Source organism: Nicotiana sylvestris, chromosome 12 (assembly GCF_000393655.2).
Source record: "Nicotiana sylvestris chromosome 12, ASM39365v2, whole genome shotgun sequence".
Lineage (NCBI taxonomy): Eukaryota > Viridiplantae > Streptophyta > Magnoliopsida > Solanales > Solanaceae > Nicotiana > Nicotiana sylvestris.
This window is the reverse complement of record NC_091068.1, coordinates 161,714,913-161,735,979: the sequence shown is the minus strand read 5'-3', so window position 1 is coordinate 161,735,979 and position 21,067 is coordinate 161,714,913. Positions and strand designations below refer to the sequence as shown.

The 21,067-nt window shown below is 40.1% G+C and overlaps 2 protein-coding genes and 1 non-coding gene across 3 annotated transcripts; all 3 read right to left on the bottom strand.

The window, feature by feature from the left end:
* Positions 1–13,359: 13,359 nt before the first annotated feature.
* On the bottom strand, positions 13,360–14,535 carry LOC138884029 (uncharacterized). The gene has a single exon (XM_070164768.1). The coding sequence runs from the start codon at positions 14,533–14,535 to the stop codon at positions 13,360–13,362; it is 1,176 nt and encodes a 391-aa protein (XP_070020869.1).
* A 3,021-nt stretch (positions 14,536–17,556) lies between these two features.
* Positions 17,557–17,628, bottom strand: TRNAD-GUC (transfer RNA aspartic acid (anticodon GUC)). Its single transcript has one exon. It is a non-coding gene; the product is annotated as a tRNA-Asp (tRNA).
* An 825-nt stretch (positions 17,629–18,453) lies between these two features.
* Positions 18,454–20,516, bottom strand: LOC104246980 (uncharacterized). The gene is made up of 2 exons (XM_009802904.2): positions 19,853–20,516; positions 18,454–19,447 (listed from the first exon to the last, which is right to left on the bottom strand). The coding sequence occupies exons 1-2, from the start codon at positions 20,446–20,448 to the stop codon at positions 18,736–18,738; spliced, it is 1,308 nt and encodes a 435-aa protein (XP_009801206.1). The 5' UTR covers positions 20,449–20,516; the 3' UTR covers positions 18,454–18,735.
* Between the last annotated feature and the right edge of the window lie 551 nt (positions 20,517–21,067).

The window sequence follows — 21,067 nt, the reverse complement described above, 5'->3', positions numbered from 1 at the left end:
CACTTATCCCCCAGCAGGTAAGTAAATAATCCCCAGCAAGTGTTGAGGTAAGACATTTTCAAGTTTTAAGGATAAGTCGGGTTCATCCGCCCTCAAACAGGATATGTTGGGTTTATCCGCCCTCAAATAGGATATGTCGGGTTCATCCACCCTCAAATAGGATATGTTGGGATCATCCGCCCTCAAATAGGATCTTATTTTCAAGATTATTGTTGAAGACAGGCGCCCACCTGAATAACGAGAGGAATACTTTTGTCTGTGCATTTCATACTTTAGGCGCCCACTTGTATAACAAGGGAATACATTCCACGTCTTTACCCATAGGAGATGCATTTCCTCCTAAGTTTGTTTTAGTTTCATTCATAGGAGATGCATTTCCTCCTAAGTTTGTTTTAGTTGCACTCATAGGAGATGCATTTCCTCCTAAGTTTGTTTTGGTTTCATTCATAGGAGATGCATTTCCTCCTAAGTTTGTTTTAGTTGCACTCATAGGAGAAGCATTTCCTCCTAAGTTTGTTGTAGTTTCACCAATAGGAGATGCATTTCCTCCTAAGTTTGTTTTAGTTTCATCCATAGGAGATGCATTTCCTCCTAAGTTTGTTGTAGTTTCACCAATAGGAGACGCACTTCCTAAGGAGACGCACATCCTAAGATAAGTTTCACCAATATGAGACGCACTTCCTAAGTCCATTGTACCAATAGGAGACGCACTTCCTAAGTTTAGTTTTACCAATAGGAGACGCACTTCCTAAGTTCAGTTTTACCATAGGAGACGCACCTCCTAAGTTCATTTTACCCAATAGGAGACGCACTTCCTAAGCTTATTTCACCCAATAGGAGACACACTTCCTAAGTTCAGTTGTACCAATAGGAGACGCACTTCCTAAGAAGTTTCACCAATAGGAGACGCACTTCCTAAGTTAAGTTTCACCGATAGGAGACGCATTTCCTAAGTTAAGTTTTACCAATAGGAGACGCACTTCCTAGATCCATTGTACCAATAGGAGACACACTTCCTAAGTTTAGTTTCACCAATAGGAGACGCACTTCCTAAGTTTAGTTTCACCAATAGGAGACGCACTTCCTAAGATTAAGTTTCACCAAGAGGAGACGCACTTCCTAAGTTCATTCTACCCATAGGAGATGCACTTCCTAAGTTAATTTCACCAATAGGAGACGCACTTCCTAAGTTAATTTCACCAATAGGAGACGCACTTCCTAAAAATAATTTCACCAATAGGAGACGCACTTCCTAAGGAGATGCACTTCCTAAGATAAGTTTCACCAATAGGAGACGCACTTCCTAAGAATAATTTCACCAATAGGAGACGCACTTCCTAAGAATAGTTTCACCAATAGGAGACGCACTTCCTAAGTAAGTTTTACCAATAGGAGACGCACTTCCTAAGAACAATTTTTCCCAATAGGAGACGCACTTCCTAAGTTTATTGTACCCACAGGAGACGCACATCCTAAATCCATTGTACCAGTAGGAGACGCACTTCCTAAAAAATTTTCACCAATAGGAGACGCACTTCCTAAGTTCAGTTTCACCAATAGGAGACGCACTTCCTATGGAGACGCACATCCTAAGTAGTTTCACCAGCAGGAGACACACTTCCTAAGTTCAGTTTCACCAATAGGAGACGCACTTCCTAAGGAGACGCACATCCTAAGTAGTTTCACCAGCAGGAGACGCACTTCCTTAAGTTTAGTTTTGCCCATAGGAGACACACTTCCTAAGTTTACTTTTACCCCATAGGAGACGCACTTCCTAAAATATTTTCATTCATAGGAGACGCACTTCCTAGTTTAAAATCATTAAGGTTTCACCCATAGGAGACGCAGATTTCACCCCTAGGAGATGCACTTCCTAGTTTGATTCATTTTAAGTTCGACCATAGGAGACACAATTCCTAGTCCAGTTTTTGAAGTTTACCCGTAGGAGACGCACTTCCTAATCGAGATTTTATTCATAGGAAACGCACTTCCTAGTTCTAGTCACTGAAGTTTTCACCCTTAGGAGACGCACTTCCTAGTTTAGCTCATTCCGATTCAACCATAGAAGACACACTTTCTAGTTTGAGTCATTGAGGTTTTTATTTTAGCAGACACATTTGCTAGCAAGAGTTTTGGTTTTACTCATAGGAGATGCACATCCTAGCCTTTAGTTTACTCTCATCATTGCATCAGTGGTGTAAGTGAGTTACAATTTTGCTAACGACTCACAAATCTTCCCAGTACAAACTGGGTTAGGAAATTTTGTTTGTCTTGTTTGTTTTGATTGTCAGGGACACGCCTGTAGAACGGAGGTTGTTGCGTGTCGAAGATAGAAGAAGTCAGGAGTCCGCCTGTAGAACGGAGAAACATTTTTCAAGATCAAGCAGTGACCCACTGGAAAGCGGAAGGTTACAACAAAAATCCCCAGCACTCAATTCAAGATAGAAGCAAAAAGAAGCTCGCCTCAAGAATGCGAGTCAACATCTGAGATGGTCGACAAAAGCTGGACCCAACATAAAAGAAAAAAAAGAGGAAGAACAAGAAAGGAGAAAAACAAAAAAGGAGAAAAATACGGAAGTGGAGAACAGATGTGATCTGCTCAGGAACTAGCGCCTACAACTAGCAAGTATCAAGGTTCAAATCCAAAGTCTGTATGAAGCACCATTCAAGACTCAAGATCAAGTTTCAGAAGACTTAGAGATAGGAATCCTTGTAACTAGTAGCTGATAGGCTTAGTTAGTCTTTTTCAGTTTTCATTTTTGTTGTAATGACAGGACCGCGGACCGGAACCTCAACGGAACGGCACCTCGATCGGCTCTCCACCTCGGTGCACTCTACCATCTCTCTCTCATTCCCGAACTACACGTGGCCTGATTCCTGTATAACCAAGGATATGTAGGCAGCTCAGATGCCAGGGCTCGGTCACATTCCCTCCCTTTCCTTAAGTGTAGTCCGTCCAAGTAATGGTCGGGTCAAAAACACGTCTAGTCGTTCTTTGTCGGAAAACTCTTCGTGTTTCCAGTCAAAGAGGGGCAGCTGTAAGCACGTGATTTTTGACCCTCCCCGAGAATTTTCACATTTTTAGCGTGAATATGTGAAATTGGGTCTAGTATAGCTATTTTAACTATTTTTACTTTATTTCGTTGCAAAAAGAAAAATTTCAAAAAATATATATATAAATTTTAGTTTATGTATCTCTCATAAACTTGAAAAATACAAAAATTGCACTTTATTTTTGTACTTTATATAATTTCGAAAATTACAAAAAAAATATAGTTCTATTAAGGTTTTATAGTCATTTTAACTTTGAAAAATACAAAAATATTACCTCATATTTTATCTTAATATTTAAAACGAAAATTACAAAAAAAAATAGTTTCATTAATATTTTGTAGCTATTTTAAATCTTGAAAAATATTTAAAAAGATATAATTTTGTTTAAATACTAGTCTTATTTTTGGTAGTTATTTTGCTTACATAGGACTAGTTAAGCAACGTGTTCCTATTTCTCGGGTCCGGGCAAAAGAATAATATTCGGGTTCAAACTACCCGATTTTAGGCCTAATTTTCGGACCTAGCCCATAATAAACCGTGTCCAGGACACGTGGGGAACCCCACCACGCGTGGGGGACATATGCCTTGAACCCCACCACGCGTGGGCTCATTTTTTGGGAAAACCCATTATAATACACGGACAAAACATTTTGGAAAGGGGTGGAAAAATTTTGGACAGATTTTTTGAAAAAAAACGGGATACTACTGTTGATCTTCTTCTTCAAAAGAAGAAGAAGAAACCCTAGTATACCCGGACCAAAACCAACGAAAACCCTCACCCAAACAGCCACCTCCATCGCCGACACCCCTCTCCGCCTCACGACCACCACCCCATAACCCAACTATGCCCTCGTCGTCACACCCAAACACCACGTCCAAACACCTACTGAAACCAGTCGCACCCCCACGCACCCGCCATTGCTCGTCGTCACTCTTCCAAAACCAGTCGTACTACTACACCGTCTGCATCGTCCAGCCTTATCGTCTCATCTCCACGTTCAAACGCAACCAACTCCCCATCGTTCTTCCTCACTAGCCAAACCCACAGACGACCCCCCCCCACGCCCTAGCTGCTATCAAGCAGCTGCTGCTGCTTCCTCGTCGGAACCACTGTTGCGTCGTCGCTATCCCTCGACCCCTTCAGCTCCATCCCCTCGTCTTGGCCTGCTGCGTCGAAGAACAATCAACAACAGCCCAAATCTCCGGGCGTTGACAGTTTTGGGGTCCAAGCTTTCCATCGAGGTCGTCTTTGGTTCGTCGAGGTCCGGTACGTCAAGGTGTTTGTCCGAGGTTTCGTCGTTGTTCCTCGTCCAGTGAGGCCCGGCTTGAGTTCCGTCGGGGTCGCGTTTGTCGTCCTGAGTTTGCCGAGGTTCAAAGGTTAGTAAACCTCAAGTATTAGATAAGGAAATGTTACGTTAAATGTTCGAAGATGCAATATAGATATTGGTACGATAATTTTCTGCTTATGTTTTTATCGTCTGCATTTTTGCTCATTTTTGTTTTACGTGATTCTTGTTTATCCGATGTCATTTAATTAAGTTGGACTAGTTGTTCTATGACACAAGTTTGACGTTAATCTGTTCGTCCTTTCCTTTGCTTAGGTCATTCGGACAAAATTATTATTAGTACATGCTCTTGCTACGCCCGAAACACTCGTTCACTAAACTCATTTTATTAATTTTTTTTTTTGACAAGTTATGAGATTTTAGTTGTAAAAAAGTCGTAAGGTTTAGTATTGTTAAAGGCGTAAAAATGGCATCCTTTTAAAAAAAATAAAATAAAAAAGTAAATAAAAACAAATAAATAAATAAACAAAAAAAAACGAGAGTAGCTTCGCCAAAAATAAAAATGTACAGATTGCGGAGCCCTCACAAAATATATGTATTAAACACTTAGATTCCGGGACGGGCCGTTTAGCAAAATTCACGGCCCTACCCAATATAATAATGCGCTAGTTGCTTTAGGCGCGCCTTTAATAATGTTATCTCCCTAAACTCGGGTGCACATTTATGTGACCCAAATCCAAATCTCAACGAAATCGAAATATGTCTCTAGTCACGGGCACATTGATTGTGACGTGGCCCGAGATGCATGTCCATGACGTTGCAAATTCCTTTTAAAAAATAAGAATGAGATGAGCCTCGCCGAATAAAAACACAAATTGCGGGGCCCTCAGTAAATACTTGTTTAAAATTACTTAGAATTCAGGAGGGTCGTTTAGCGAATTTCACGGCCTCCGCAAAATAATAACGCGATAGTCTCTTTAGGCGCGTGTTTAATAATTTACTTTCTTAAGCTCGGGTGTGCATTTCATGCGACCCAAATCCAAATCTCAAAACATCAAATAAAATGCGTTCCGGATTGTGGGTGCATTTCATGTGACGCAGTCCAAAGACGTGTTTTAAGCGATGTTCACATTCTTGTAAAAACAATAATAATAAAGCGGTTAAAAGTTAAAATTTGCACATAAGTTCATATTCGTATAAAATCAGATAATCAAGCCAAATATAACAGTTGAGCGACCGTGCTAGAACCACGGAACTCGGGAATGCCTAACACCTTCTCCCGGGTTAACAGAATTCCTTATCCGGATTTCTGGTACGCAGACTGTAATATGGAGTCATTTTTTCCTCGATTCGGGATTAAAATTGGTGACTTGGGACACCTTAAATCTCCCAAGTGGCGACTCTGAAATAAATTAATCAATCCCGTTTCGATTGTCCTTTAATTGGAAAAACTCCCCTGCGCCCCCTCGGGTGCGGAAAAAGGAGGTGCAGCACCCTTTATTGACCAAATGCTTGATAGATTAGCCAGGCAAGAATACTATTGTTTTCTGGATGGCTACTCGGGATATAATCAAATTGTTATAGCCCCAGAAGACCAAGAAAAGACCACATTTACATGTCGGTATGGGACATATGTATTTAAAAGAATGACATTTGGTCTTTGCAATGCACCTGCGACTTTTCAAAGGTGTATGATGGCTATTTTCACTGATATGGTTGAAAGATTTGTGGAAGTATTTAGGGATGATTTTTCTGTATTTGGATGTTCTTTTGATGAATGTTTAATGAATCTTGATAAGGTCCTTGCTAGATGTGAAGAAACAAATTTGGTACTAAATTGGGGAAAATGCCATTTCATGGTACGAGAAGGCGTAGTCCTAGTGCATAAAGTGTCCAAAAATGGATTGCAGGTGGATAAAGCAAAGGTGGAAGCAATTGAAAAATTACCTCCACCGACATCAGTTAGAAGCATTCGTAGTTTTTTAGGCCATGCGAGTTTTTACCGTCGTTTCATTAAGGATTTTTCAAAAATCTCATCTCCTTTGTGCAGGCTTTTTGAGAAAGATATATCTTTCAAGTTTGATGATGATTGTCTGAAAGCATTTGATGAGCTGAAACGAAGATTAGTTACTGCACCGATTATCATTGCTCCAGATTGGAAACTTCCATTTGAATTGATGTGTGTTGCAAGTGATATAGCCATTGGAGCTGTTTTGGGGCAGCGGAAAGAGAAAATATTTTGTTCCATTCACTATGCGAGTAGAACTCTTAATCCAGCTCAAATGAATTACATTGTTACAGAAAAAGAGTTGCTCGCAGTAGTATGGGCATTTGATAAGTTTAGGTCCTATCTAGTAGGGACCAAAGTCATAGTTTACACAGATCACTCAGCTATAAGGTATTTATTTGCAAAGAAAGATGTCAAACCAAGATTAATTCGATGGGTTCTTCTTTTGCAGGAATTTGATTTGGAGATTCGAGATCGAAAGGGAATAGAGAATCAGGTTGCGGATCATTTATCCAGGCTGGAAAATAGAGGCCATGTCACTGAAGGAGAATCAATCAAAGAAACATTCCCTGACGAACATTTGCTTGCCATCACTTCGGATGAAACACCGTGGTATGCTGATTATGTGAATTTCATTGCAAGTGGGGTGACTCCACCAGAATTCACAGCTGACCATAGAAGAAGGTTCTTACATGATGTGAGATTCTACATGTGGGACGAGCCTTTTCTATACAAGCAATGTGCAGATCAATTGGTAAGAAGGTGTGTCCCTGAGGAGGAGATGAATGCAATATTGCATGACTGTCATTCTTCTCTTTATGGAGGTCATCATGGTGGAGACAGAACTGCACAAAAAGTTTTGCAATCAGGTTTTTACTGGCCAAAATTATTTAAAGATGCACATGCTTTTGTTAAAAATTGTGACAGGTGCCAAAGAACCGGAACGATCACGAAGAAGCATGAGATGCCTTTACAAAATATTTTGGCAGTAGAGCTCTTTGATGTCTGGGGAATAGATTTCATGGGACCATTTCCGTATTCTAATGGGCACAGATATATTTTGGTTGCAGTGGATTATGTGTCTAAGTGGGTTGAGGCCATTGCTCTTCCTACTAATGATGCGAAGGTAGTGGTAAGTTTTGTGAAGAAACACATTTTCACACGCTTTGGAACTCCAAGGGTGTTGATAAGTGATGGAGGAACACACTTTTGCAACAAATTGTTGAAAAATGTTCTAGCAAAATATGGTGTAAGACACAAGGTTGCTACTGCATATCACCCTCAAACGAGTGGTCAAGTTGAAGTGTCAAACAGGGAGGTAAAACAGATTTTGGAGAAAACTGTGAGCGCAAATAGGAAAGATTGGTCCGGTAAGTTAGAAGATGCATTGTGGGCTTACCGAACTGCATACAAGACTCCAATAGGTACTTCTCCATACAGGTTGGTTTATGGAAAAGCATGTCATTTGCCTGTTGAGATAGAACATAAAGCTTATTGGGCTATCAAAAAGCTAAATATGAATATGGACTTAGCTGGAGAAAAAAGAATGCTACAACTCAATGAACTTGATGAGTTTCGGTTGCATGCTTATGAAAATGCCAAGTTATATAAAGAAAAGACCAAGAAGTGGCACGACAAACACATCCAACATCGTGAGTTTGAGCCGGGTCAAGAAGTTCTCTTGTTCAACTCAAGGCTAAAGCTTTTTCCTGCAAAGCTTAAGTCCCGTTGGGCAGGCACTTTTGTTGTAGTAAGTGTAACTCCTCATGGAACAGTTGAATTGCGAAACATTAGTTCAACAGGCACGTTCTTGGTAAATGGTCAATGAATTAAACACTATTGGGGTGGAGACATTCAACGTCACAAAACGCGACGTAAAATAAGGCGCTGGTTGGGAGGCAACCCAACGATTGTGGTATTTGTGAAAATATAAAAAAAAATTATTTTATGTACTAATAAATGTAGGTGAACAAGGGCAGATGCTAAGGTAAGAATAATTTATAAAAAATAAAAAATTCTTCGCGAACTATATAGTTCGCGCGAAAGTTCGCGCACCTTTCTGCCTGGTGTAACTGAAACGCGCGAAGTATCGCGCGAACTATAAACTCCGCGCGATAGTTCGCGCGCCTGGACGAGCCTCTCAGCCTGGAACTTTTCAGGCGTGTTATTTTCTGTTTTGTTTTTGTTTTTCTTTTTATTTCTTTTATTTTTGTAATTTAAATAGGATATTAGTTCATACCCCTTCCCTTTTTATTAAACCAAACCCAATACCCACAAAACACAATCATCTCTTCCAAACCAACAAAACCCCCTAACTTTCATAACTTCCAGCATTCATCTCATATCTCACGGGCTTCTTCCCTAAAATCATTAGCAGCTTCAACCCACCTCACGAATTCTAACAAGGTATGAACCCTAGTTTTAGTTTTCTTTAGTTTTATATTTTTTCTCTTGCTATTTTCAGATTTTAAGTTTCTTGTTGAATTTTAAGCCATTAATATAGTTGTATTTTGTGATTTGGGTTTCAAACTTGGTAAAATATATTGTGGGGTTAGTTTGTTGTAAGTGTGGGGTGCGTAGTACTTGAATTGGGTTATGAATGAACTTTTGTGGGAAGCCATTGTTGCAAGACCCTTAGAAAAAAGCTGTGAGAGCCTACTGCCCACAAGGTGTTTGTGGAAAAGCCTCAATGAGCATGATTATGTAGTTATGACCAATTTTGCGTGTGAAGTCTGAGTAACCGCAGCAAGTCACACTACTTTTGTTGGGCTGAGCTAATGTGTCCACGTTTTGCAGGTATTATGGCACCAACGAAAAAACTCCAAGCCATAGGTCCATCATCAAGCCGCCAAATGGCAGCTACAGCGCACTCCTATGATAGCACCAAATTTGTCTCCCTTGAGGCTCATAACCGTTTTACAGCAAAGGCGGCTAAGAAGGCAATTGCGGAAAGGGGCATCAACATCAACAAAGTCAAGGAACGATGCCCCCACATGTTCAATGAATTGATGGAGCGGGGTTTGCAAGCTTTCATTGATGAGCCAGGGGAGGCTAATGAAATGGTGGTACGAGAATTCTATGTCAATCTACCCGAGCATGTCAACCATGTGGTCACAGTGCGCCGTAAGGCGGTAGATGCTTCCATTGAGGCTATACGCACAGCTTATCAATTGCCCGGCCCTCTGCCTGAGAACGCGGACTTTTATGAATATGGGTGCAATCCAACCGATGCAAAGTGGGAGCGCTCCTTTGATGAAATTTGCGAACCAGAAAAAATGGTAGAGTGGCTAGATAACGGAGAGAAGTTCCATTCATCTGTCTTAACTCAAGAAGCGAAGAGCTGGTTGTATGTAATCAACAGTCGCCTTATCCTCTCCACAAATACTACGGAGGTGAATGGACCCTGGGCAGCGTTGATTTGGTGTTTCATCAAGGGTCTTCCCTTTGACATGGCCAAAGTGATCCACGACGAAATGTTTATCCGATGCCCCCAACGCCAGTATGGTTTATTTTTCCCATATTTGGTGACTAGACTTTGCAGAAATGTGCAGGTGCCTGAAAACATTCGTGTGGACGGGCTGGTAAGAAAAAGTCACAAGATCCAACCTGGCCCGAACACCACGGAGGCAGCTTCAGCAGCAGAGGCAGGTAGAGAGGATGAAAGTGGTTCGGATGCTTCGGAGGAGGAAGAGCAAATGGATGTGGAGGGAGAAGCACTGGCTCAAGCACCCAGAAAATCAGCTGCAGCACTGTCACGCGCAACATCCTCTTCAAGAAGTGCCAGAGTATCCCGGTCCACCACATTGGAACAAGAGGTGGCTGATATACGCACTTCCATGCATGATTTGAACACTCGTGTGGACGCAATAGCTAACCGACAAGTCAAGTTGGAAAAGAAGTTCATGGGTTGGTTGCGAGCTTTGGGGCGTGCGTGCAACGTGAACCCCAAAACCATGTCCGATCAAGAGTGAAGCTCAAGGGAAATCTTTTTACCTCACTGCTCCTTTCAATTTTAAGTCATGGGGACATGTCTTCTTTTTAAGTGTGGGGTGGGGGATATTGTACAAATTGTCGCTTTATTTTGTTTGTCTCATGTTGAATTGACAGTTTTTGTTAAGCAGGAGTAGTTTCACTAATTTTAAAAAAATAATAATAAAGAAAATTTGAAAATGGTAGAAAAATTAGACTTTTCCCTACGATGGATCTTTTAGACGAATTTTCTTGAGGGAAGTGAGTCTAAAGAAAACAAAAAAAAATTAATTTTTTAGGTAGTGTAGCAATTCCCCCTTGGTTTTTCTTTAAGCCGCGGTTCTTTTCCAAGGGTTTATCTTGAACCGGGCATAGGTAGTTTTTAATTTTTTTTTATATATTTTTTTTATTTTGTAGACTAAAATAAGGAGTTATAAGCTATAGAAAAGTGAACCCATAGCGTTGACACACCTGAACACAATAAACCCTAGAGTGTAACGCTTAGTCCTAATTGTTGAATCTCACTGAAAGTGCCTTAATTTGTATGTTTGTACTGAATTGAATGCTCGTAATGGAGTGTCTTGATGAGCTGATCTGGAATGAGTCATATGCCATGTGTGGTGAGTATTTGTGTAGTCCATGTATTGTACTTGTGTCTAGAACTTGCCCGGTATGTGAGTTGAAGCGAAATTTGAGGTGATGCTCGGTTTGAAAAATGATGTTAGGCTTTCTTTGACCTTTTTGAGCTTAATTGCTTATTAAAAATAAAATTTGTCCCTAGTTAACCCTTTTGAGCTTTCAGACTTTTTGTTTGGCACCCGCATTACAAGCCTATACCCTTTTGTTCTTAATTGACATTGTTTTGATCCTTTTACCTGTTAAAACACTTTAATTATGAGAAGAGCGCTAAAAGAAGTAAAAAGGAAATAAGTGTGGGGTGGCTTTTGAGTGGAACCAATAAAAGGATGAAAGGTGCACTTATGTTGTAAACGAATACACCACTAGCAGAAATTGAAAAAAAAAATGATTGCATTGTGTTTTGCTCTAGCTAGTGGGAATGAATGAATAGAGTGCTTAAAAAAGAAGGGCGTATTTATGGGATGATATTGTGTATAAATGAGAAGTGGGTTGAAGAATTTATGCTGAAAATTGCTCGTGTGATGGGTTAAAGTGCTTAGGGGTTGAGTCACTATTCCTAAATACATCCTACTTGTCCCTTAGCCCACATTACAACCACGAAAAAGTCCTAATTGATTTTGGATCGAGCTAGCCTACCTTAGTAGAGATTTACATTAAGGGCAAGCTTATGGTACCAATTGCATGCATGTGACCTCTTTTGTGAGAGTGAGTGATTTCCTTGATATATGTGAATATATGAATTGAATGTGGTGGATTGAACTCAGTTTTTGTTGATGTAATTGTGAGGGCATATGAATCGTGACGGAGAAGCAAGTCTTGATTTCTGTGTAGAGTACTTTGAGGAAGTGTGAATATTGCATGGCACTTGAGAGTTGGCTTTGAGGCTAGGATTGTTCACTGCTAGGCGTAATACATGTACATTGTTCTAGGTGTAATGTGTTAAGGGAAATGATTGAGCGAAGGATTCTCTAGAGAATATAGTTGATTGCTTGAGGACTAGCAATGAATTAAGTGTGGGGTGTTGATAATAGGCGAAATCTAGGTGATTTAGCTATTGTTTATGCTTCCGCTTGATTATATTCTGATGTCATATTATGGTCAATTGATGAAACATTGGCTCTAATTGTGATATGTATACATTGCAGGATGAGGAGCTTAAATGATGCTCTCAAGAGGAGATTGGAATGATTTATAAGCAAGAACAACCCCTAGGAGTCGAGTGTGCGCAAGGACGAGACGGAAAAATGGACAAAATCGAGCTACTGAAGCACGAGAACTACTGCGCTAACTTCCAAATTTCGCGCAATAGTTCGCGAGCCTTTCTGCCTGGAAGCCAAGAGAAGCGCGCGAACTATCGCGCGAACTCCATACTTCGCGCGATAGTTCGCGCGTGTCCTATCCGGAGAGACTTTATTTAGGGGTAAAATTGGAATTCCTTCTTAATCCCACTCAATTTACATAAAGCAAAGACTCTACTATTGGATTGATCAGATTTTGAGAGGAAGAAATAATTTTAGAGAGAGAAAGTGAAGAGAAGACTCAATCTTGAAGTGAAGAAAAGAAGAGGATTACAATCTTGAAGCAAAAACTAAAAGAGTTTTTCTAAACTTTCTTCTTGTATTTACTTATATTATGTTTAAGACTTTTATTTTTGATATTTGTATAATTATGAGTAGCTAAATACCCAAGTATTTTGGGGTTATGGGTGTTAGATGATTATGTTGTTTGAAGCTTAAATTGATGATCTTGAATTTATCATTATGGGTTGTTTATTTGATTCTGCTGTTAATTATTTTACTGCGTAGCTAACAGTAAAATATTATTTACGAATCTTGAGTTAAACTTGAAAAAGGAAATTCTTGATTGCATATATAATCAAATAGAGCAAGATCCGGATCCTGGGCATCGGGTGAAAGATTCGCAATTAAGATAGAACTATACTTAATTGCCTTGCTTGGTTGAGAAATAGAATTTGTAAATGCATTTGAGTTAATATTAATACCATATAAATATAGGTATTAATTTAACTTGAATAGGTGCATAAGAAATTGACAGATTCTTATGGGTATTATTAACCCTATAATCAAATACCTAGATAATTCAATAAATTATATTTAAGCTAAAAGCGTAGCATGATCTCTAGCAAGCCCATGACCCCGGAATATCTCTCTTATTAATTGTTAAAAGAAAAATTGTATAAGTGGTGTAGTAATTTTGTGTAGTATTATTGTTAAATTACCAGTCAAGCTTTAAGTTGGTTATTTATGTATTTTGTAATGAATTAGCTTAAATCGATAATTGTTTGAGTTTGCATCAGTTGATAAGTTAATCACAAGTCCTCGTGGGAACGATACTTTACTTATTACTATATTACTTGTCGATCGCGTACACTTGCGTGAGTGTTTAGGTCACAACAATAGCCCTCACGACCTCCTCAACCTTGATACGCATGCAGTGCCCGAAGTCCCGGTGATTCATGGAATGCTCCAGTTCGCCTAGCACAATATCCTGATCCCCTTTTTCATTCAGAAGTCTGTGGAAGTAAGTTTGCCATCTCCTCTTAATCTGGGCATCTTCCACTAGTATCCTACCATCCTCGTCCTTGATGTATCTCACTTGGTCCAAATCTCGAGCCTTCCTCTCTCTCAACTTGGACAGCCGAAATAACTTCTTTTCCCCTCCCTTTTCCCCCAGTTCCTCGTACATACGGCTATAAGCTGCAGTCTTCGCCTCTGTGACCGAAAGTTTAGCTTCTTTCCTAGCTACCTTATATCTCTCCATGCAGGCTCGCCTCTCCTCCTCACCTATGCTCCCCACTAACTTCAGGTATGCCGCCTTCTTCGCTTCCACTTTACCTTGGACCACTTCATTCCACCACCAGTCACCTTTATGCCTACCAGATACACCAGTCGAGACCCCTAACACCTCTCTCGCAGACGCCCTTATACAGTCTGCTGTTGCTGACCACATAGTGTTTGCGTCCCCACTACTCCTCCAAGCTCTCATAGCCAGCAACCGACACTCCAACTCTTGGGCTTTATCCTTAGTCAAGGCTCCCCACCTGATTCTCGGTGATCCCCGAGCAGACTGTTTCCTCCTCGATAACCTAATACCAACATCTATCACCAAGAGTCTACGTTGTGTCGCGAGTGCCTCGCTCGGAATCACCTTGCAATCCTTACACAAACCGCTGTCACACCTCCTGAGGAGAAGATAGTCAATCTGAGTCTTCGCTACCCCATTTTGAAAAGTAACCAAATGCTCCCTCCTCTTCGGAAATCTAGAGTTCGCAATCACCAACCTAAAAGCCTTAGCAACGTCCAACAGCGTGGTACCTCCTCCGTTCCTCTCCCCAAAGCCAAATCCTCCATGCACCTCGCCATAACCACCTGCGCATGCCCCAATATGACCATTGAAATCCCCTCCTATGAATAGCTTCTCGGCAGGTGGGACCTGGCGTACAATCTCATATATCCCCTCCCAGAAGCGCTGTTTAACCTCTTTAGATAGGCCCGCATGCGGCGCATAGGCACTAATGACGTTCAGGGTGTACTCTCCAACCACCAACTTAATAACCATCAATCTATCATTCACTCGTCTAACTTCGACCACAAACTCTCTAAGTTCCCTATCCACCAAGATACCTACTCCATTCTTACTTCTCTCGACTCCTGAGTACCAAAGTTTATACCCGTCTGCATCCCTCGCACTCGACCCTACCCACCTTGTCTCCTGGACACACGCTATGTTGACCCTCTTCTTCTGGAGAATCTTCGCCAACTCTATAGACTTACCCGTCAATGTACCTACGTTCCATGACCCGATTCTTAACCTATAGGAACCCCTATTCCTTTTACCTCTCTTGCCTCCTGGCGCACCTCCTAACCCCTGCCCTACCTCCCACCCTACCCCCCGAGGACATGACCTCACTCGACCATCCCAGACCACAGCCACTATACCTACGATAGACTAAGGGGAATCAATAACACACCCAAAGCAATAGACCAAGATAGGCAAAGACAGGCTACAACTAATTAGCTCACTAATACAATGGATACACTAATATGAACTATGACTGCAACAACTTAACTAACATAATAAAGGGGACAATGAAAAACGGAGGTACCAAGTCCCGCTAGTAGAACCTGGGAGTTGTCTTGGAATATATGTCGAAGTTGCATCCACTTAGCACGTTCACATCCAACTCCTGCTGACCCTTGTCGGGATTGTTCCTTTTGTTTGCACCCTCGCGTCTCGCTCACCAAGAGTCCCTAACCTGAAATACACACACAACACCAGGAAGACAAACAAAGCCGGGGGTTGTCATCGCTACCACTAGTGAGGCCCCTCCTGTAGAAAATGAGAGCTAAAAGGTTGCAAAAGATGCAGAGTTGGTAGGCGTTTCTTGAAATTACAAACCCAGATTTAAGAAACCCAGATCGGCGTTTCTTGAATTCTAGATCTTGCACCACCGACACAATAAGGTACTAGGTAGCAGCTAAAAATCCAATGTAAGTCAGAGCTGAAGATTGTGATGAAATACCAGAACACCATAGATAATTAACATAAAGATTGTTAAACAACAGTCCACAGAAAAGCAAATCTGGTCAAATCAACAGAAGGGAAAAAAAGAAAAGGAGAAAAAAAGCTTTTCTTCTCTCTCCAGAGAAAGTTAACTAATACTATTGCAAATTACGTGTTGGGGAAATATAATGGGAGTTGATTCAAGGGGAAAATGACCAAAGCAGTGGGAACGATTTTGGGTACAGGGGTTGAGTTCCTCAGTTTATAGAATACTAATAAAATACTAAGAAAAATTTCCAGAACCTTAAAATTCTAGTTGGTAAGATGAGCAGAATACCTGGCCACTGATTTGTGTCGGCTCCGGGGCTGGAGCTTTTCGCCGGTCGATTTTGACCGTTACCTGATAGAGAGAGAGAGAGGAAAGAGGAAAAGAGAGAGAAAATCATATCACTATTCAGTGTAACAATGGAGGATATATTGTCTCTTGCAACTATTATCCTCCAGGTAATGTTATAGGCCAAAGCCCATACTAATTGAAAACATATGTCCATTTCACGTTATATATGTGTGGACTTCTGCTTGATATATATCAAGAACTTAAATAATTGCGCTAAAAAGCAACTTATAGTTACGTATATAGTACTATATTTGTAATTCTCTGAAGTGGATGTATAATAAGACCAAGTGCTCTTGATTATGGGGAAAAAATAGGAATTCCGCTTGACGTATGATATGATATTATTATGAAATCTTTAGTACTTTTACGATTCGTGGGTTGATGGTCTAGCTACTTGCGATATTACGTTCAAGATCTTATAAAAAGGCAATCCAGTGCACGAAGCATTCCGTGTTTATGCAGGATCTGGAGAAGGGTCGCACCCGCAGCCTACTCAGATGTAAGCATAAGCGTGGTTGATTCCACGGCTCGAACCCGTGACCTATAAGTCACACGAAGACAACTTTACCATTGTTCCAAGACTCCCCTTCCAAGATCTTATAGCGACATGCATTTTCAAACAAAAGGAACCAGCTTACACAGTTCATATAATATACTAGAGGGCCAAAAACATGAAAACTACCTAACTTAGGTGGTCGGAGGATATTGGAAGTGGAGTAGCTAGTTTTTAATAGCTGAACCGCCCGTTTTAAAACTGACCGTATAAAATTATTTGCACAATCAGATCATTTATAAGGTAATTATATGTAAATATGTATGACGAATTATCAATCAGTAATCTGAAAAAATGATTGTAACTAACCTATTATAGTAAACCTACTATAATAAGTTAGATTACATTAATCATGTCATTAGAAGATCTTTAATTTACACTGTCTATTTATACAAGGGAAGTCGTGCCGTAACTGGTAAAATTACTGCCATGTGACTAGAAGGTCACGAGTTCGAGCCGTGGAAACAGCTTCTTGCAGAAATGCAGGGTAAGACTGCGTATGATAGACCCTTGTGATCCGGCTCTTTCCTGGACCTAGCGCATAGTCTTGACGTAACTGGTAAAATTACTGCCATGTGACTAGGAGGTCACGAGTTCGAGCCGTGGAAACATCCTCTTGCAGAAATGCAGCGTAAGGCTGCGTACGATAGATCCTTATGGTCTGACCCTTTCCCGGACCCCGCGCATAACGGGAACTTAGTGTACCGGACTACCTTTTTTGTTTATCAATAATAACAACAAACCCATAAAAATCTCACAAGTGGGATATGAATGTTTAGCACAGTGCAGTCACATAACCATATGGTAAGCAGACGAAATTCACAACATCAGGAGTTTCTAATTAACGTTTACTACATGACCTCCCAAATTTGGTTCTACAGATCCTCTTCTCTTCTTTCTGTAGCCATATTCTTCATTAGTCTATCCATAATCTCTGTCTATTCATTAAAGCGCACACAAAGAATTAGAATTATAACGACGGAATAAAACAATTGGATTATTTTCAATCCTAGTTGCTATCCAATTTTGCTTTTTCCTCCTAGTTTGAAGTCTCTCTTTTGGGTATTGGCAAAAGATTTGCGTCCTTTGATGAAAAAACAAAAAAATAGTAGAAAAACAAAAGATACGCCGTTGCCGGGGATCGAACCCGGGTCACCCGCGTGACAGGCGGGAATACTTACCACTATACTACAACGACTTCGTTGCTTATAGTTATCAATATCTCTAATTTGTAATGTTTACAGAATTGTTATGCTAAACATTGTTTCCATGATTATCAAAATGAAAATGACATTAAAGAAATTTACATAAAGGAGTTTCTTTATACAAGTAGCAGTTTAGGAAAAATTTGTCATTTTCATAGCCAGATGCATTCAACTTATAATAGGCAGATGCTGACGGATTAAGGATATAAGTTCGATGGGTTTAATAACTGGAAACTTTTTCTGGGACACAAACTTCTGAAGTAACAGTAAAGATGCTGAAGCAGAGTGAAACTATACAATAAGAGGTTGAGCTCAATTCACATTTTGCTTCACTAACATAACAATTTACATGCATTACTGCACCTTGCATACAACATAGTAATATTTTGTGCATTTTAGCACTTGTCCTTCCGTTTCTATCTCACTTATTTTATTGCGTCGACAGCTCCTTTAATTTCTGTCGAACAATTCTTGTTTGTATTTTATTATTTTATCCATCTTGACATCAAGTTTGACTTCTTCGATTAATTCTTCACGTACGATATTCATTTATAACTTAGCTAATATACTCCAGATCACAACCAACACCTAAGCCTATATAGCGACTTCCTCCTCCTTATCTTCTTTTTATCATACACTAATAATTATTATTATTGTTATTATATTGTGTTGTCGTTATAATTGTTGTCGTCCACAAAACATCCAACACCTAAGCCTATATAGCATATATATTATCGCTTAATGAATGCCATCTGATTCCTAATGGATGCCAACTCAGAAACCAATTGATTTTGGAATTTTACTAAAAACGACAAAAATCAACCAACATTGGATTCCTGATCTCAAAATTTCATTCCTTAACCATAGTTCCCTCACTATGTCAAAAATTCATTTTATTTACAAGAATCAACTAATAAATAAATACTTCCAAACTAGCAAACAAAAACAAAAAAAAAATTGATAACCACTGTACACTCTATCGTGGAAGGGAAAACGTAGGAAAAATATAAACCAGCTAAAAACTGCTGGCAATTGGCAAAATTACAATCAAAGCCCATCGCATGACCCATATCCAGATTGTAACCCGACCCGGTTAGCCTTCATTCTTGATCCGACTGTCTCAACTCTTTCCGGAGCTTCTTAGTAAAAGACTGACAAGCATCCATACTAAGATCCATGGCAGCTGCCAATGCAACGAAAGCTGCAGCATCCTCCACGCAGTTCACGTGCTGCACCCCGACAACCACCTCTGGCTTGCTGCATTTTCCCTCACCCTCCACCGTGGACGACATCACGAAACCACGGTACAAGAGTTGTGCCCACGACCCGGATCCGGGTGCTGACCCGAAATCCGACCCGGATCCAGAACCCGAGCATAAGTCAAAGCTGCTGTTTGGACTAGTCAATGGGGTAGCACCATTGGTGATGTCTACACCAAATTTCCCACCATTCTTGGTGCTGATAGTTGAATTGGACAAAGTTATGGCATCAGTAGCACCATCAGGGATGATTTCAAAGCGATAACCGAGGTCACCACCGCGCTCTTGCCATGCTTCTAAGCGGCCCCACGGCTTCCATGTACCGTTGCCTGGGCGAAGGATGAGCCACGCCCCGGGGTTTGATCTGCTGACATTACTTGAACCCTGTGATGGGACAAATGGTGTAACCATAGATGCTGCGGCAATTGGTGAGCCAGAGAGATCATGAATTGTGATTGACCATCCCTTTCGCTCTTTTAGCGGCGATGATTCTTTATCAGATGTGCAAGAATTAAAGCAGCTTGTTGATGTACTTGGTTTTGATAGTGAAGATCTGTACAAATAACAACCAAGATTTAGATGCAGAGTTCAAGAAAAATATGAATCAACATAGACTAAAACTAATGTGTTAGTTAGCTGGATAATCACCAACAAGAAGGATGAAGTTGGGATTTAGACTCGATGAATTCAATTCGTTATACATGTATATAGGCGAGGGGACGGTCTAAGGACAGGAATGGAAGTGATTGACACAGGAGCTCCTATAAGTGTTCCGGTTAGGGAGCGATTATTGAAAATAGCATCTCTACCCCACGAGGAAGGGCAAGGTCTGCGTATCAAGTATGTTTACGCTAGGTTCGCCATGTGACTATAGGGAATGAATTTGTTTAGTCAAGAAAGATCAGTTTTTCTACTAATTATTAGAAAATCAACTTCAATTGTAGAAGATAAAACTAACCTTGATCTCAAATTCCTGTCACCATTATTCCTGAAACTGAACTTGCAAGTAAAAACAGGTTGTTTAACATTGCCATTGACTTGAAAAACTTGAGGACTACACTCAGGTTCACCATCAAACTGGAAAACAAATCTTGGATCAGGTTCAGCTTTCACATTCAAATGCAATTGTGCTGCAGTACTAGATCCACCAACCAAAACCCATTCATTCTGAATCACAACTCCTCTCCGACCATCACTTTCCAACCCCTTTAAATCCACTATTACACTCCCCAATAGCTTCCCACCATTCAATAACCCACAACCAATCCCCTTCTTCCGTGCAAAAATTTCAATCTTTAAGCTGCAAGTTTTTCCTTTGGCAGTTGATTTTTCGACCAGTTTGTCAAGTTCTGTTTTGTTCAAGTTGAAACAAGAGTGAGTTCTGTTGTCCAAAATTGGATCTTGAACAAAAGCTGAGATGGTTGAAACTTGTGTGGAGAAACCTCTAAGCTTGAATTTACAATCAAAAACCGTACTTGAGGAGAGTTTATGTTCCGCCGGAAACTTCAAGGCTAAGTTTCCGATAACTATTCTCACAAAAGGACACGGATCCATTAGTCCTTTAGTTCAACTGTTCTTCAGCAAGAGAATATATTGAAGGTTGAACTAAGGGTAGAAAGTGAATTGACGGCAAGTATATATATATATACAATATAAGGATAGAGAAAAACAGAGTTTTTATTAGTATGGATATGCGTGCGGAATGAGCTGTGTGCACGTAATATGCCAGCAAAAGAGTATCTTTTTTCTCTCTTTCTGTCAATTAATCAAACATTTGGTGTGCAAGAAGTTGTCGTTTTCTAAGTAATTTCTTCTCTTTCTCTCTGTCAATTAGCCAAGCATTTGGTGTGCGAAAAATTTGTCGCTTTCCTAGTATTTCTTTTTCTTCTTAGGACTCTATTGAGTTATGGAATGTTTTGATAGGTTAGATATGGTTGGACTGGCATACAGCTAATTCGAGGTTTCCTATGCCAGTAAGGTAAAGAATTGACAGCAGTCTTCACCAAATTTTTTTATTTTTTTTGAAACGGTCCCATTGATATGTTAATTTTAAGAGTTACGATAATAATATATGAGAAATTTCTATGCCAGCAAATCACTTAAAAGATATATAATATTTAATAATTTATATTAAGAACATATAGAAAATAAGACATGAGATTTATTAATAGAT

Excerpts from the sequence above, each read along its gene's own strand:
- LOC138884029 (XM_070164768.1), bottom strand. The coding sequence starts at position 14,535 with ATGGTTATTAAGTTGGTGGTTGGAGAGTACACCCTGAACGTCATTAGT.
- LOC104246980 (XM_009802904.2), bottom strand. The coding sequence starts at position 20,448 with ATGGATCCGTGTCCTTTTGTGAGAATAGTTATCGGAAACTTAGCCTTG. Across the intron at positions 19,448-19,852 it reads GACAGGAATTTGAGATCAAG|ATCTTCACTATCAAAACCAA; the intron begins GTTAGTTTTATC and ends TTATTTGTACAG.